General features: G+C 38.3%; 1 protein-coding gene across 1 annotated transcript in view; it reads left to right on the forward strand.

Annotated features, from left to right (window-relative positions):
* CSMD1 (CUB and Sushi multiple domains 1) overlaps nt 1–14,394 on the forward strand; it is a 1,149,005-nt gene that overhangs the window by 859,078 nt on the left and 275,533 nt on the right. The window contains exon 17 of the mRNA XM_065681530.1: nt 3,982–4,169. Coding sequence (XP_065537602.1) covers nt 3,982–4,169 — 188 coding nt within the window. The remainder of the gene's footprint in view (nt 1–3,981; nt 4,170–14,394) is intronic.

The following is a 14,394-nucleotide window of genomic DNA, read 5'->3' on the forward strand; positions in this document are numbered from 1 at the left end:
CACGTTTGGATGACTGACTATGATCTTAACAGTATTACCACTATATTTCTGAGGAACTTAATGGGAAACAGGCTTCTATGGCATATGGTCTAGTTTAAGGACTAAATTTAGTGAATTTTAGACAGCTGCACGCACATATTCCAGTAGCAGAATTCTAGAGCTTTATGTACAAATTGAACTACAATAAAATAAAAGAACTTGGAGTTAACCCTGACTTTTGAATGGAGAATTCTGACTCACATACAACTTTTAAACTACAGCAGACAATTATTAAAGAAAGGTTGTCTCTTCCCTAAATGTTTCAATTTCAAAACAATGTTACCATAAAGCATGCTAATTTTGGTAAAAGAGAGGCAACTTCTCTTTGCTTTCTTTGGAAGTTTATAGAGCTTTCCTGGCAGGTTTAGAAAATCGTATTGTTTTACTACATTTCATGGACATTGTTATTCTTTGGGATGTTAATAAAAGTATAATCATAGAATCATAGAATAGTTAGGGTTGGAAAGGACCTCAAGATCATCTAGTTCCAACCCCCCTGCCATGGGTAATAATCTCCCTTTTGTAATAAAGTTTGGGGGGGATTGTTAAAATGAAGGCTTTGCTACCCAGATGAAAATTGAATGGAAAGCCTTTTTACTACTTATAGGAAACTAATTCTGTTGTCAGATATAAGGTTAGCAAATTACAAATCAGTAAGCAAAATAACTATCCAATAAATAACAAAATCAACTAATTGATTTTTGTCAATTGTCAATTTTTTGACATATATTTTGTCTAGTTTTGGGAAAATAGAACCCTTCTAGACTTAGCTATCTACCTTGCCATCAAAGATACAGCTGCAAGAATGAAACCTTGCATGAATTTGATATTCATAATGTAAATTTTCTCACTCTTGAGCTCATGAAGCTTTAAAGTTACTAGACAAATGTGCCTTCCCAGAGTACTTAGAAACTTTACAGAAATAGCAGCAAATGACTTTGTAACCCTCTGAATAGTTTACATTGAAACTTTTCACATTTAAGATCATGACTAATGCCTGGAAAGGTAACAAAAAATTGAAGTGTAATTTATTTAGTCTGTAAAGAAAAGGACTGGAAGGGTAACTGCTAACTGGAAGATTTTTTGAACTTTGAATATTGATGAAAACTTATTGGATAGTCTGTAAAACAAACCTCCTTATTCAAAAACTAGCGATTTACCAAGAACTGTGTAGCATACTGTTATAACATAGTCCTTTTAGAATTCTGTGCGAACACTTGGAGAATGTCCTACCTTTTACTAACATAATTAGGCTAATAAACATTTAAATTAAAAGCCCCCAAAATAACTGTTATTTAATTATTTTCAGTAAAGATGCAGAATTTTCAATAGTAAATTATCTTGATTTCTTATTTCAGTGACAGTGCAAAGATTAACAAAAAAATAAAAAATACAACTAAGAATCAAAACAACCAAAACAAGCACATGTTCCCCCCCAAACCTCGAAAATAGACAAGTGAACTACAAATGAATTTCTAAGTTTGACATGAGCAAGAACTTACTGAGAATAAAGGCTGTTTTAGTGGGTAGCAATTCCACTGTTTTAGTGGGTAGCAATTCCACTAAGAGTTATTAAGTTTTCTGTTCTAGCAAGGGTTTGAAACCCACTGCTATCATACTGCCCTGCTAAGAAAACTGCAATTGCTGCCTGAGAGCACTTTATTCCTAATTAGTTTCCTTTACAAATGTAACTGTCAAAATAATTGAACTATTGAATTATTGATCTCGAGTCCATCCATTATGAGTACAAATAAAGTATTTAAACCAGCCTAGCAGTAGCTGTCTGTTTTCCTCATTCTGCTGCAGGGTGAATCAATGCATAATCTCTGAAAATGTGGAAATGTACTGAAAGACTGGCAAGTACCTCAGTGATGCCCTGTGTGACTGTCTATTTTGGTAAATTAAACAGAACCAGAGAACATTCCCAAACACAAGAACTCATGTATTTGTGCAGTTAAATTGTTGAAATAGTCTCTAACATACTCCTAGAGCTTGCCAATTAGCATTCTCCCTAGTAATTATAAAGCACATCCAGGAGTTAGTGTGGGCAAGCAACCATTCATAATAGGAAATTTGAATAATCTCTCTGTGTTTGAGAGGCTGAAGGATGTATTTAATAGCATGGATGTAGGCCTTCCATGCTAGCTGGCTTCACTGCCAGAAACTGGTCCTGAAAATGCTTCATCTGTTAGCAAACCTGCAAGTCCTGTATTCCACTGTCAGAGTGGATAGATAGCAGTGAAAACCATCATCTGGATTTTAGCCAACATATCCAAATAAAGTAGATTGCTTGGTTTGAAGCACCATAAATCTAGAGAGTTTTCTGTCTGAATAGGAAGGAATGGTATTGAAGCGCCTTTCAGTTTCCAAGCAGTCATTAGCTCTGATAGTTCAGCAAACAAATACTTTCACTTGCTGAATGTGCTTTTGTTTTCGGGGACTCATGACTGAAGAACTATAGAGACTACTAGAGACTACTAAATAGCTAATAAATCTGAACTTGCTGTTACTGATACTGATGTGTCTATGAAGGTGATTTTACATGACCAGTGCTAATTGGTCTGTAAAATATAATGGCTTAGCAGGGGAAATTGTTCATGCTGCCGTGATTGTCTAACAAAGTGTAAAGCTTATTTACATTGTGAAGGAATGTCCCATATATTTTCCCTTTTCTGAATGTTTAATAATTTGCAGTTTTCTTTAATTAGAAAAACACAGTTTCTTGTCTCCGGATTCACTAAACATGTGTCCCATATTGGCAAGACAGCTTAAGGGCATTCACTTTGAAAAAAGTGTTGTATTATTCAAGGACATAGTTTGTTGCTCTCAGAAGCTGAAATAATAAGCCCCACAGGAGAAGATAAAATTTTAGAACATACACATTTCTGAAAGATTAACAACTTACAAAAATAAGAATATTGGGTTTACAGGCAAATATATTTAGACCATGATAGATATCTGTGTAATGGCACCAACTTTGTTGACAGGAAAAATTGATGTGTGCATGGTTTAGATGCTGCAGTTTGCAAAATTATCTGATGTAACCACAAATTGTCTTGAAAAGCATCTGATATGAAAAAATGACAGTAAAAGTTTCAACTACAGAAAGAGCAGAATTGAGGGTTTTGATTTAAGAACAGGTAGTAGTGGATGACTGCACGCACAGATATCCTTTATGAACTGGAGAAATGTGATGTGGTTTAGTGATTGACACAGACATTGACTGCTGCTGATTTTAAAATTATTCATTCTTGTATATCAACTGTCTTGTTAGTCTCTTTTTCCATTCTTATCTATATTATCTGTTTTTTTTGACACACTGAGATAAACTAAGGAATTCCACTTATTATAGCTATAACAGATTTCAAAATGAGGGCTTGATTCAAGTTTAATCGTTCTATACTGTTAAACTTCATAGGACAAAAATAATTATTTAAAAGTAGAGTAGCAGTCTACATTAAATAAAAAACTTTGGAGAAAAAATTAAACATCTGAACATGTAAAACAACTTTTGCCAAATTTCAAATATCAAATAATAAAATTACTGTGATTAAATAATTAAATACTATTGAGGAAGTTCCTAGGATGTCCAACTATTCTTTAGCTTGAGGGCAAGAAATTTCTTGGATCTTCATAATTCAGTTTTCTTTGAGACAGTTGGTATTTTTGTACCCAGAGTCCCGACTACTTTCTGAAGCCCAGTCATATGTTTGATCTGAAGTATATTACATCCCTTATGAATTTTATACACCAAAGCAAGGAAAAAGCTGTGTAAAACCTTCCTTAGTTGTTATCCTCAATAATACACTGATAGATCTGTAGATACGCAAATTTTTATATGTATGATATTCTTCATCGGTTGCATATGGGTTGCATTTCTGTCAGCTAAAGAAAATAACACCATTCCTCTACCTACCAGCTGACTTGCATAGTTATTTTCAGATTTCAGACTGAAGTAAATTATGATACTTTGGAAGTGAGAGATGGGCCAGGTAACTCGTCACCATTAATTGGAGAATACCATGGAACACAAGCACCCCAGTTCCTTATCAGTACTGGAAATTACATGTATCTGCTGTTCACTACGGACAACAGTCGTTCCAGCGTTGGTTTCCTAATTCACTATGAGAGTAAGTCTGATATATTTCTAATAGATTTTTATTTAATTTTGAAAACAATATTCAATTTCAAAATAAACAAATGTCAATGAACGTAAGTAATAACAGCTATATAAGAATAAACTATGTTTACTGTATGTTGTGTTGACAGTTCTTAAACTATTAACTAATTTTATAATGTTTTTTCTTCAGGAGTTCTTTTTTCATTTAGAATACTTATGGACCTATGTTTTTAACCAAATGGAGAGTTATTTCAGAAATGTGTCTTTATGGGTAAAGATATATTGTCCTTTTGGTGTTTATTTGGTATGCATATCTGTCCATCCGTCCCGTCATTCCCCCCACCCCCCACCATTTTACCTTTCTTTTTATCTGCTTTTAATACACGTTTGCAGTACTGAGCGGAATTGGACCTTATCTGTAGATGACATGTAAGAAATGGTCGAAAGTCACACTGATCTTTATATGGTAGTATAGCCATTCACTTAAGTACTGAATAAAGAGACCTTATGTGTTTAGTGTGTTTGTGCTAAACAGTTAACATTTGTTTTACCGAGTGTTCTTGTTTGGAAACGAATCTCATTGTAGTAATTTGCTGTCATGTCGAATCTAGAACGAGTGCCCAAACTTGTATTTCATAGCTACATCAAGAGTTGGAAATTCTGCATAGCTTCTTTTAGCTTTGGCTCAGACATGGTGATAATGGCTGAACAGATAGTAACATGATAAACTGCAAGGCCACTAAATCATGTAAAGACAAGGAACAGTAGGTAGGTTTCTGCATGAGTTACCTGCAGATGCTGATTTTCCCTGAATGTATTGGATCTAAATGTTGCTGTTATGTTTTGTAAGACAGTCCTTAAATATTTATAATTTCATGTTTTATTTTAAGACCCCTGGCAGGTAGATACTTTTTTTTTTTTTCCCTGTGAAAATTGAAACAGTGGTAAAATATCTGTTCTGCGCATTCTTAAAGAGAAAGGTCTAATTATGCCATTCTTTAGAATATATTTGTATAGTCACTTTTTAGCTTTGTTGAAAAAGCTAATATCTCACACACATGACAGTAGTTGTTCAGTGCAATTTCTCTACATAGCCTGATAAAATGTCAGAATTAGATTTGATTCGTGAACTTTAAACCTTGAAATTGGGTTAGATCTTTAAGAAGAAAAGATGACTGAAGGCTAGTAAATGGTCTTCTCTTCTTTTACATATAGTTCTCATGCATAGAATATATATTAAAAAAGTTTTTTTTATATAAAAAGTTAATATATTTCAAATTTTGAAAGTCATAACAAAAGCTAATTTTTTTTTTTTTTTCCTCACAAGCTCTTTCTGAGCAGATTCACTCCCTGGAATCTTTCTTTTTCAGTACAAGTAACATTTAAAAGGGTGGCTGGTGGTCTTTTTTTTGTTAGAAATAAGTAAGAATATGAAGTGAATTGTTTTAAAAGTATGTAATTTTAAGTTCCCAGTTTAAGGAGTGGACTTGTTTATTTTTTGTGAATTATATTCCCCGTTAAATAGTCATTTGACAATCGAATTTCAATAGGTATTAACAAAAAGCTTAACATCCATTCTTAGTTACAAACAGCAACTGCTGTTTTGGGGTTTTTTTTTTATAGTTTTATGTGATTACAAATGATAGTTTGGCAGATTAAACATCAAAGTGTCAACATAGAAGTGTCAAGAGCCTGAAGCTTACATTCTGGGCAGGGGAGTGCTAATCAATACAATCAGTAGAGTCCAGGGAGCAATTCAGTAAACTCTGATGTTTCAGTAAACTCCGATTCAGGGGCTGTATTTAATTGCCTAACCATGGAGTGCTGAAATTATTTTAGGTGCTATGCCACCTAGGTACCATTTGTTGTAGAAGAGATTTGGATCTTGCACAAGGCCTTTGCCATGTCTATCAGATACATGGAGACATCCTGCTTATGATAGGACGGCTCTAGAAACATACTGAGAGAAGAAAATACCTCTTCTTGTAACTTTGCTGATTTTTTATTTTTTTTTCCTCTAGTTTGCCCTGATTAGGCTGGTCAGATCTCTTTCTCTCTTTTGACTATGAAAAGAGTATACATATGTAGGAGCATATATATAAATATACATATATATATACATGAGCAACTATAGAAGTTGAGTCCCTCAGGGGTCGGTGCTGGGACCGGTGCTGTTTAATATTTTCATCAATGACCTGGATGAGGGAACTGAGTGCACCATCAGCAAGTTCGCTGATGACACAAAACTAGGAGGAGTGGCTGACACACCAGAAGGCTGTGCTGCCATTCAGCGAGACCTGGACAGGCTGGAGAGTTGGGCGGGGAGAAACTTGATGAAATTTAACAAGGGCAAGTGTAGAGTCTTGCATCTGGGGAAGAACAACCCCATGTACCAGTACAGGTTGGGGGTTGACCTGCTGGAAAGTAGCGAAGGGGAAAGGGACCTGGGGGTCCTGGTGGATAGGAGGATGACCATGAGCCAGCAATGTGCTCTTGCGGCCAAGAAGGCAAATGGCATCTTAGGGTGCATTAGAAAGGGAGTGGTTAGTAGGTCAAGAAAAGTTCTCCTTCCCCTCTACTCAGCCTTGGTGAGGCCGCATCTGGAATATTGCGTCCAGTTCTGGGCCCCTCTGTTCAAGAAGGACAGGGAATTGCTTGAAGGAGTCCAGCGCAGAGCCACAAAGATGATTAAGGGAGTGGAACATCTCCCTTATGAGGAGAGGCTGAGGGAGCTGGGTCTCTTTAGCTTGGAGAAGAGGAGACTGAGGGGTGACCTCATCAATGTTTACAAATATGTAAAGGGTAGGTGTCAGGATGATGGAGCTAGGCTTTTTTCAGTGATATCCAGTGATAGGACAAGGGGCAATGGGTGTAAACTGGAGCATAGGAAGTTCCACGTTAACATCAGGAAGAACTTCTTTACTGTAAGAGTGACAGAGCCCTGGAACAGGTTGCCCAGGGGGGTTGTGGAGTCTCCTACACTGGAGATATTCAAGGCCCACCTGGACAAGTTCCTGTGTGATGTACTGTAGGTTACCCTGCTCTTGTGGGGGGGTTGGACTAGATGATCTTTTGAGGTCCCTTCCAACCCTTGGGATTCTGTGATTCTGTGAAAGATATCACAACAGAACTTTCATTTGCTTCACATTTCTCACACTTGTAAAAGATAAGGCAGTGAATTGAAAAATGTAAGAAAAGCTTCTGAATATTCGACCAACAGGTCGAAGGAGGTGATCCTGCCCCTCTACTCTGCTCTTGTGAGACCTCACCTGGAGTATTGTGTGCAGTTCTGGTGTCCTCAACATAAAAAGGACATGGAACTGCTGGAACAAGTCCAGAGGGCCACGAGGATGATCAGGGGACTGGAGCACCTCCCATATGAAGACAGGCTGAGGAAGTTGGGGCTGTTCAGCCTAGAGAAGAGAAGGCTGCGTGGGGACCTAATAGCAGCCTTCCAGTACCTGAAGGGGGCCTATAGGGATGCTGGGGAGGGACTCTTTGTCAGGGACTGTAGTGACAGGACAAGGGGTAATGGGTTAAAACTTAAACAGGGGAAGTTTAAGTTGGATATAAGGAGGAAATTCTTTCCTGTGAGGGTGGTGAGACACTGGAATGGGTTGCCCAGGGAGGTTGTGAGTGCTCCATCCCTGGCGGTGTTCAAGGCCAGGTTGGATGAAGCCTTTGGTGGGATGGTTTAGTGTGAGGTGTCCCTGCCCATGGCAGGGGGGTTGGAACTAGATGATCTTGAGGTCCTTTCCAACCCTAACTATTCTATGATTCTATGATTCTATTCTATTTTCTCTGAAAATTCAAATAACTGTCTTATTTGGAAATATCCTACAAATCTTCCAATTATACTCATAACCTTGATAAATTAAATCACTGAACTGTGAAGCAGAAGCTTAGTATAAGGTGTACTGAGTTACTACTGAGATTGCAGTCATATTCTATTAAGATAAAATATGCCTGTAATACAGCTTTTTAAAAAATGTGACTCTTTAAAAGGTACTTCAGATGTGAAGGTAATTGTAAATTCCCCACTTTAAGTGTCTGTAATGCAGCTTTTTGATGACTTTTAACATAGCTAATGCAAGATAGTGTAGGTTAACTCTTATGCATCAAAGGAAAAAAAAATCTATTATATTCTTTAAGTAAAACTATTGATAAAACATTCAATTTTATCAAGAGTAATTAATCTATAATTGGTTTTGACCAGCACGCCTCATTCCTCACATCTCACTGATCTCCCAACTTCCCTCCTTATGTGAAGTAAATTCTGTAATCTTAGCATTTTTAAGTCAATCTAGATAGACACACTTTCATCCACAGATTCCATTAATGTAAAGCCACCTTATATTAAGGTATTTTTTAAATTTGTCATTCCTTAAGTAAGAAAGCATGATCATTTTCAAAGAAAATTGAGCTATTATTTCTTAAATCCAGATACTTTATTTAAAAGTCTGTGTTGATTTATGGACTAACATTCCCTTCTGTACTAAAATCTATCTGAAAAATGGAACAGAGATCATATTTCACTTCTGCATTGAGACAAGAATCATCCCATATTACCACGTATATCAGTATGTATTTGATAAACATTAAAATTCTCTTAAAGAAAAATTGCTTAAAGTCAAGAATCACCCATCTTTGTAAAAGCTTTTTGTTTTATATTGGAAAAAAATCTATTTTTTTTTGATATTGAAAAATCTGGCAAAATTAGTGTCATGATTTTCCTGAAGTGAAATGTTATCAGTATTAAAAAAAATAAGGCTAATCCTTTATTCAGTGTATAAAATAATGTATATTAGAATTTGTTTTGGAAAAGAATTGTTTAGACCCACATATATGCAGTATTCATGGACTTCACAAAATGTTGAGAAAAATGTATTTTTATGTTTATTTTTTTGAGAAAGAAAAGATACTATCAGTTTGTGTAGCTATTTAAAAATCCCTTGTAATGCAAAACATAATCATGTAAATGTTTGATATATTCAAACATTGCTATAGATGGCCATCAAAGAATAACACAGATCTCTTAGGATGAAACTAAAAAAATCTAAAATGCATACTTAGGTATAGGAAGAGACAGACAGTAACAAAAATATCTATAAATAAATTCAAAATAAGAGAAAACAATAAAAATCATTACTTAATAAAAGGCGAACATCAGCTGTCACAGGGAACACTAAATGTTCTGTCCCTGTTTTGCAGAATTCACAGAAAAGCTTTTTGACCATATACAATTAAATGAACGTTTACAAGGTAATGATACAGCATATAGAAAGAGGGACTGCACGATATTGAGATAATTAAATATATTTTTATTCATCACAGACTGTTGAAATTCCCTGTACTATACTTAAAGGCAAAGCAGTAGCAGTCTCCATTCCACTGAAAATTAAAACTGCAGGGAAGTTTCAAACAGTTTAAGAAAGGCACACACATTTCAAAGAAAGGACGGATGGAAAAAAGAAAGTTAAAATAAGATGATGAGGACCAGAAGGATCAGGATATTAGTTTTATCTTCACTTTTTAAAGATACTAGTTTCAAGCTGTGATAAACAAGGTGATAAGGAACAAATGATTTGTATTTGATAAGAACAGCTTACATCAAACCAACCTCATTCCTTTCTTGACAGGTTAACTGCTTTTGCAGATTTAGGAATGGAAAGGGAAGGAAACAGCTTTGTATTGACATTTAAAAGGTTTTCAGAAGTCTTCAAGAGAAAACACAGAAATTTGGTCTAGATGAAATTATTACAGGCGTAACAAGCACTTCAGCTAGCACTGCAAAAAGTTGCCCAGAGTGACTGTGAAATCTCCGTTCTTGGAGATATTAAAAATGCATCCAGATATGGCTGCTCCTGGGCAACCAGCTCTAGCTGACCCTGCTTGAGCTGGAGGCTTAGACCAAATGACACTGAGAAGTTCCTTCCAGCCCTAACTGTTACATGATTCTGTGGTGCTCTGAACAGTTTTGAAAACTTCTGTGTAGAGAGCAGTCAGCAATTAGTAATTCATTAACTCAAATTTGTAGGGATCCTACTGTGATCTGACCTAGATCCAAAACTACTTTTGTTAACAATTTTGATAACACAAATTCTGAGAATGATTGCAACCTGCAGTTATAGCAAGCACTATGGTGGAGAGGGTTAGAATTCAAAACAAACTAAATTAACTGAAGAAATGTTGTGAAATTTAAAAAAAATAAATTAAAAAATCAAATGCACACATGGGGAAGAAGAAATGACATGCAAAAATGCAAGATAAAAATACAGTAGAAAAGGATATGTTTTTTATACAGAACAGAAATAATATAAAGAAAAAGTAGTAATGAAGAAAGTAAAATCTTCTGGCAGTTGCAGTTTATCATCAATGCAAAACAAAACAAAAAAAAAAAAGAATTACAGAAAAAGAAGAATTACAGATGTTTTGGGGGAGGGAGGCATCATTCCATCCCAACACTCCGATTCAGTTGCCAACGCCTATAATAAATGCTTGGAGCAATGCAGACATATTTCAGCCACTCCAGCAAATGAGCTGGTTTCATTTGGAGCTTGGCTCAGATGCCTCTATACAGACACCCGTAGTATAGGGAACAAAGAAGAGGAGTTAGAAATGTGTGCACGTCTCACGGAGATGTATCATTGGCATCACATAAACATGGTAGAATGGCTTCTATGACTGGAGTGCAGGAATGGAAGGTTACAGGCTCTTTAGAAAAGACAGGCCCAGCAGACGGGGAGGCAGAGAGCCTTGGATGTAGTGATCACTAGATGGTCGAATTTGAAATCCCCAGGACAGTGAGAAGAGCAAGCTCACTGCCCTGGCCTTCAATAGAGCAGACTTTGGCCTCTTCAGAAGCCTGCTTAGTAAGGTTCCATGGGATATAGCCCTGGAGGGCAGCGGGGCCCAAGATTCTTGGTTGATACTCAAGGATGACCTGCTACAAGCTCAGGAGTGTTGCATCCCAACCAGAAGGAAGTGCGGCAGGAGGGCCAGGAGACCTCCTTGGATGGATAAGGAGCTGCTGAGGAAACTTTGAAGGAAAAAAGAGACTTATAAAAAGTGGAAGCAAGGACACACAGACTGGGAAGAATACTGGGATGTTGTCTGGGAAGCTAGGGACTAGGTTAGGAAAGCTAAGGCCCAGTTAGAATTAAACTCAGCTAGGGATGTTAAGGATAACAAGAAGGGATTCTATAGGTACACTGTGAATAGAAGACAGACTGGGGACAACATAGGCCCCTTCCGGAAGCTATCAGGAGAACTGGCTACGCAGGTTTCGGAGAAGGCTGAGGTTCTGAATGACTTCTTTGCCTCGGTCTTCACTGGCAAAGGCTCTGACCGCACTACCAAGTCTTGGAAGGTAGACGCAGGGACTGTGAGAATGAAGACCTTGAGCCCACTGTAGGAGAGGATCTGGTTCGAGACCATCTTAAGAACCTGAATGTACACAAGTCCATGGGACCTGATGAAATCCATCCGCGGGTCCTGAAGGAGCTGGTGAATGAAGTTGCCAAGCCACTGGCCATCGTATTTGAAAAATCATGGCAGTCAGGTGAAGTTCCCGATGACTGGAAAAAGGGAAATATAACCCCCATTTTCAAGAGGGGGAAAATGGATGACCCAGGGAATTACAGACCAGTCAGTCTCACCACCGTGCCTGGCAAAATCTAGGAGCAGATTCTCCTGGATGGCATGCTAAGGCACATGAAAAATAACAAGGTGCTTGGTGACAGCCAGCATGGCTTCACTAAGGGGAAATCCTGCCTGACCAATTTGGTGGCCTTCTATGATGGGGCTACGGAACAGACGGACAGGGGTAGAGCAGTTGATGTCATCTACCTGGACTTGTGCAAAGCGTTTGACACTGTCCCACACGACATCCTTGTCTCTAAACTGGAGAGACATTAGTTTGACAGGTGGACCACTCGGATAAAGAACTGGCGGAATGGCGGCACACCAGAAGTTGTGGTCAATGGCTCAGTGTCCAGCTGGAGACCAGTAAGGAGTGGTGTCCCTCAGGGATCGGTGTTGGGACCGGTCTTGTTTAACATCTTCGTCGCTGACATGGACAGTGGGATTGAGTGCGCCCTCAGCAAGTTTGCTGGTGGCACCAAGATGTGTGGTTCGGTTGATACGCTGGAGGGAAGGGATGCAATCCAGAGGGACCTCGACACGCTTGTGAGGTGGGCCGATGCCAACCTTAGGAAGTTCAACCACGACAAGTGCAAGGTCCTACACCTGGGTCGGAGCAATCCCAGGCACAGCTACAGATTGGGCAAAGAAGAGATTCAGAGCAGCCCTGCAGAGAAGGACTTGAGGGTGTTGGCTGGTGAGAAACTGAAGATAAGCCGGCAGTGTGTGCTTGCAGCCCAGAAAGCCAACCATATCCTGGGCTGCATCAAAAGGAGCGTGACCAGCAGGTCAAAGGAGGTGATCCTGCCCCTCTACTCTGCTCTTGTGAGACCTCACCTGGAGTATTGTGTGCAGTTCTGGTGTCCTCAACATAAAAAGGACATGGAACTGCTGGAACAAGTCCAGAGGAGGGCCATGAGGATGATAAGGGGCTGGAGTACCTCCCGTATGAAGACAGGCTGAGGAAGTTTGGGCTGTTCAGCCTGGAGAAGAGAAGGCTGTGTGGATACCTCATAGCAGCCTTCCAGTATCTGAAGGGGGCCTATAGGGATGCTGGGGAGGGACTCTTCGTCAGGGACTGTAGTGACAGTACAAGGGGTGATGGGTTCAAACTTAAACAGGAGAAGTTTATATTGGATATAAGGAGGAAGGTCTTTCCTGTTAGGGTGGTGAGGCACTGGAATGGGTTGCCCAGGGAAGCTGTGAATGCTCCATCCCTGGTTCTGTTCAAGGCCAAGTTGGGCAGAGCCTTGGGTGGGATGGTTTAGTGTGAGGTGTTCCTGCCCATGGCAGGGGGGTTGGAACTAGATGATCTTAAGGTACTTTCCAACCCCAGCTATTCTATTTTTCTATGATTCTAAAAGACAATTTTTGTATACAGGAATCTTTGGAAAATAGTTATTTCACTTCATTTGATGACCAGAGGGAATATTTTGTCTAGTTTGGGACCTGGTGTAAAAAAAGTAGGAGGTTATTAACATGTAAAACATGACATATATATGGAGTCATTGAAAGGGCTGTACCTGTTTAGTCTAGAAAAGGGATGTCTTGGCAGGCAGGAGGGAAGGTATGGTAACAGTCTCATGTGCCTGGTAGCGATAAATTGCAGCTAGTCTTGCAGTTCAGTTTAGAACTCTGTCAAAATTCCTGTGCTCCCTCTCAGCAATGAGGGCAGAGGTGACATGCTAGCTCTCCCATAAGTCACTAGCAAATACAATATGCACCAAAGTGCTCACTGAAATTTGCCCGTCTGTCACTTGGAAATACCTCCAGGTATTTACTTGAGAAAGATTTTTTTTTTTTTTTCTAATTTTATATGAATGAAAAAGGCTTTGCAGAACTTCCCTCTTCCCTTTCATCCTCTGCTCCTCCCACTTCACTCTTTCACTTCTCATTTTCAAGCACCTTTGCTTCCCCACATCCTTTACGACATTATTAATGAGTTTCTCTAACACAGATTTTAAAAATCTTTTGACTGTATCACAGTTTTCTGTAATGTAACACTGTTTTATTTTAGTGTCATTATTCTGCTAGCAAACAATAGAAATGTGTTCATGCACCAATTCAAATGCAGCACACTCTTTTAAGAGTTGCTGGAAAAACACTGACACCAAGCGCGTAAGCAGGCTTTAGTTCTTTAAGCCTAATTTAGCCTTTTAATTTACACCAAAGTATTTCTGGCCACTTGAGCTATATCTGATCCAGTAAGTTAGAAAATCTCTAGTCTTGGCTTCAATCTTGTAATCATTCATAAAGTTTAATCACAATCCCTTGTACTATTTTGGCCAATACCAACTAGCATCTTCCCATAAAGTACCTAGACATCATTCTGTGAACATCTTCAGCCAGAGACTGTTCTCAAAAGCAAACAGTCTTATTTAAGATTTTATCTGTATTAATGTTATCTGCATCGTGTTTTGAAGCTGGTGCCAGAGAATAGGCCCTCTCGTAATTTAATTGTGTGGCCTCTGATTCTAATTCTTGGAACTGCATTATGACAAGCATTCACCTACTCTATTAAACAAAAAAAAAAAATTAAAGCAAAGATAATTCACACTTTTCTCCTTTAGAATAAGTCTACCTACATGATCAAC

The sequence above is a fragment of the Lathamus discolor genome, chromosome 5 (genome assembly GCF_037157495.1).
Source record: "Lathamus discolor isolate bLatDis1 chromosome 5, bLatDis1.hap1, whole genome shotgun sequence".
Lineage (NCBI taxonomy): Eukaryota > Metazoa > Chordata > Aves > Psittaciformes > Psittacidae > Lathamus > Lathamus discolor.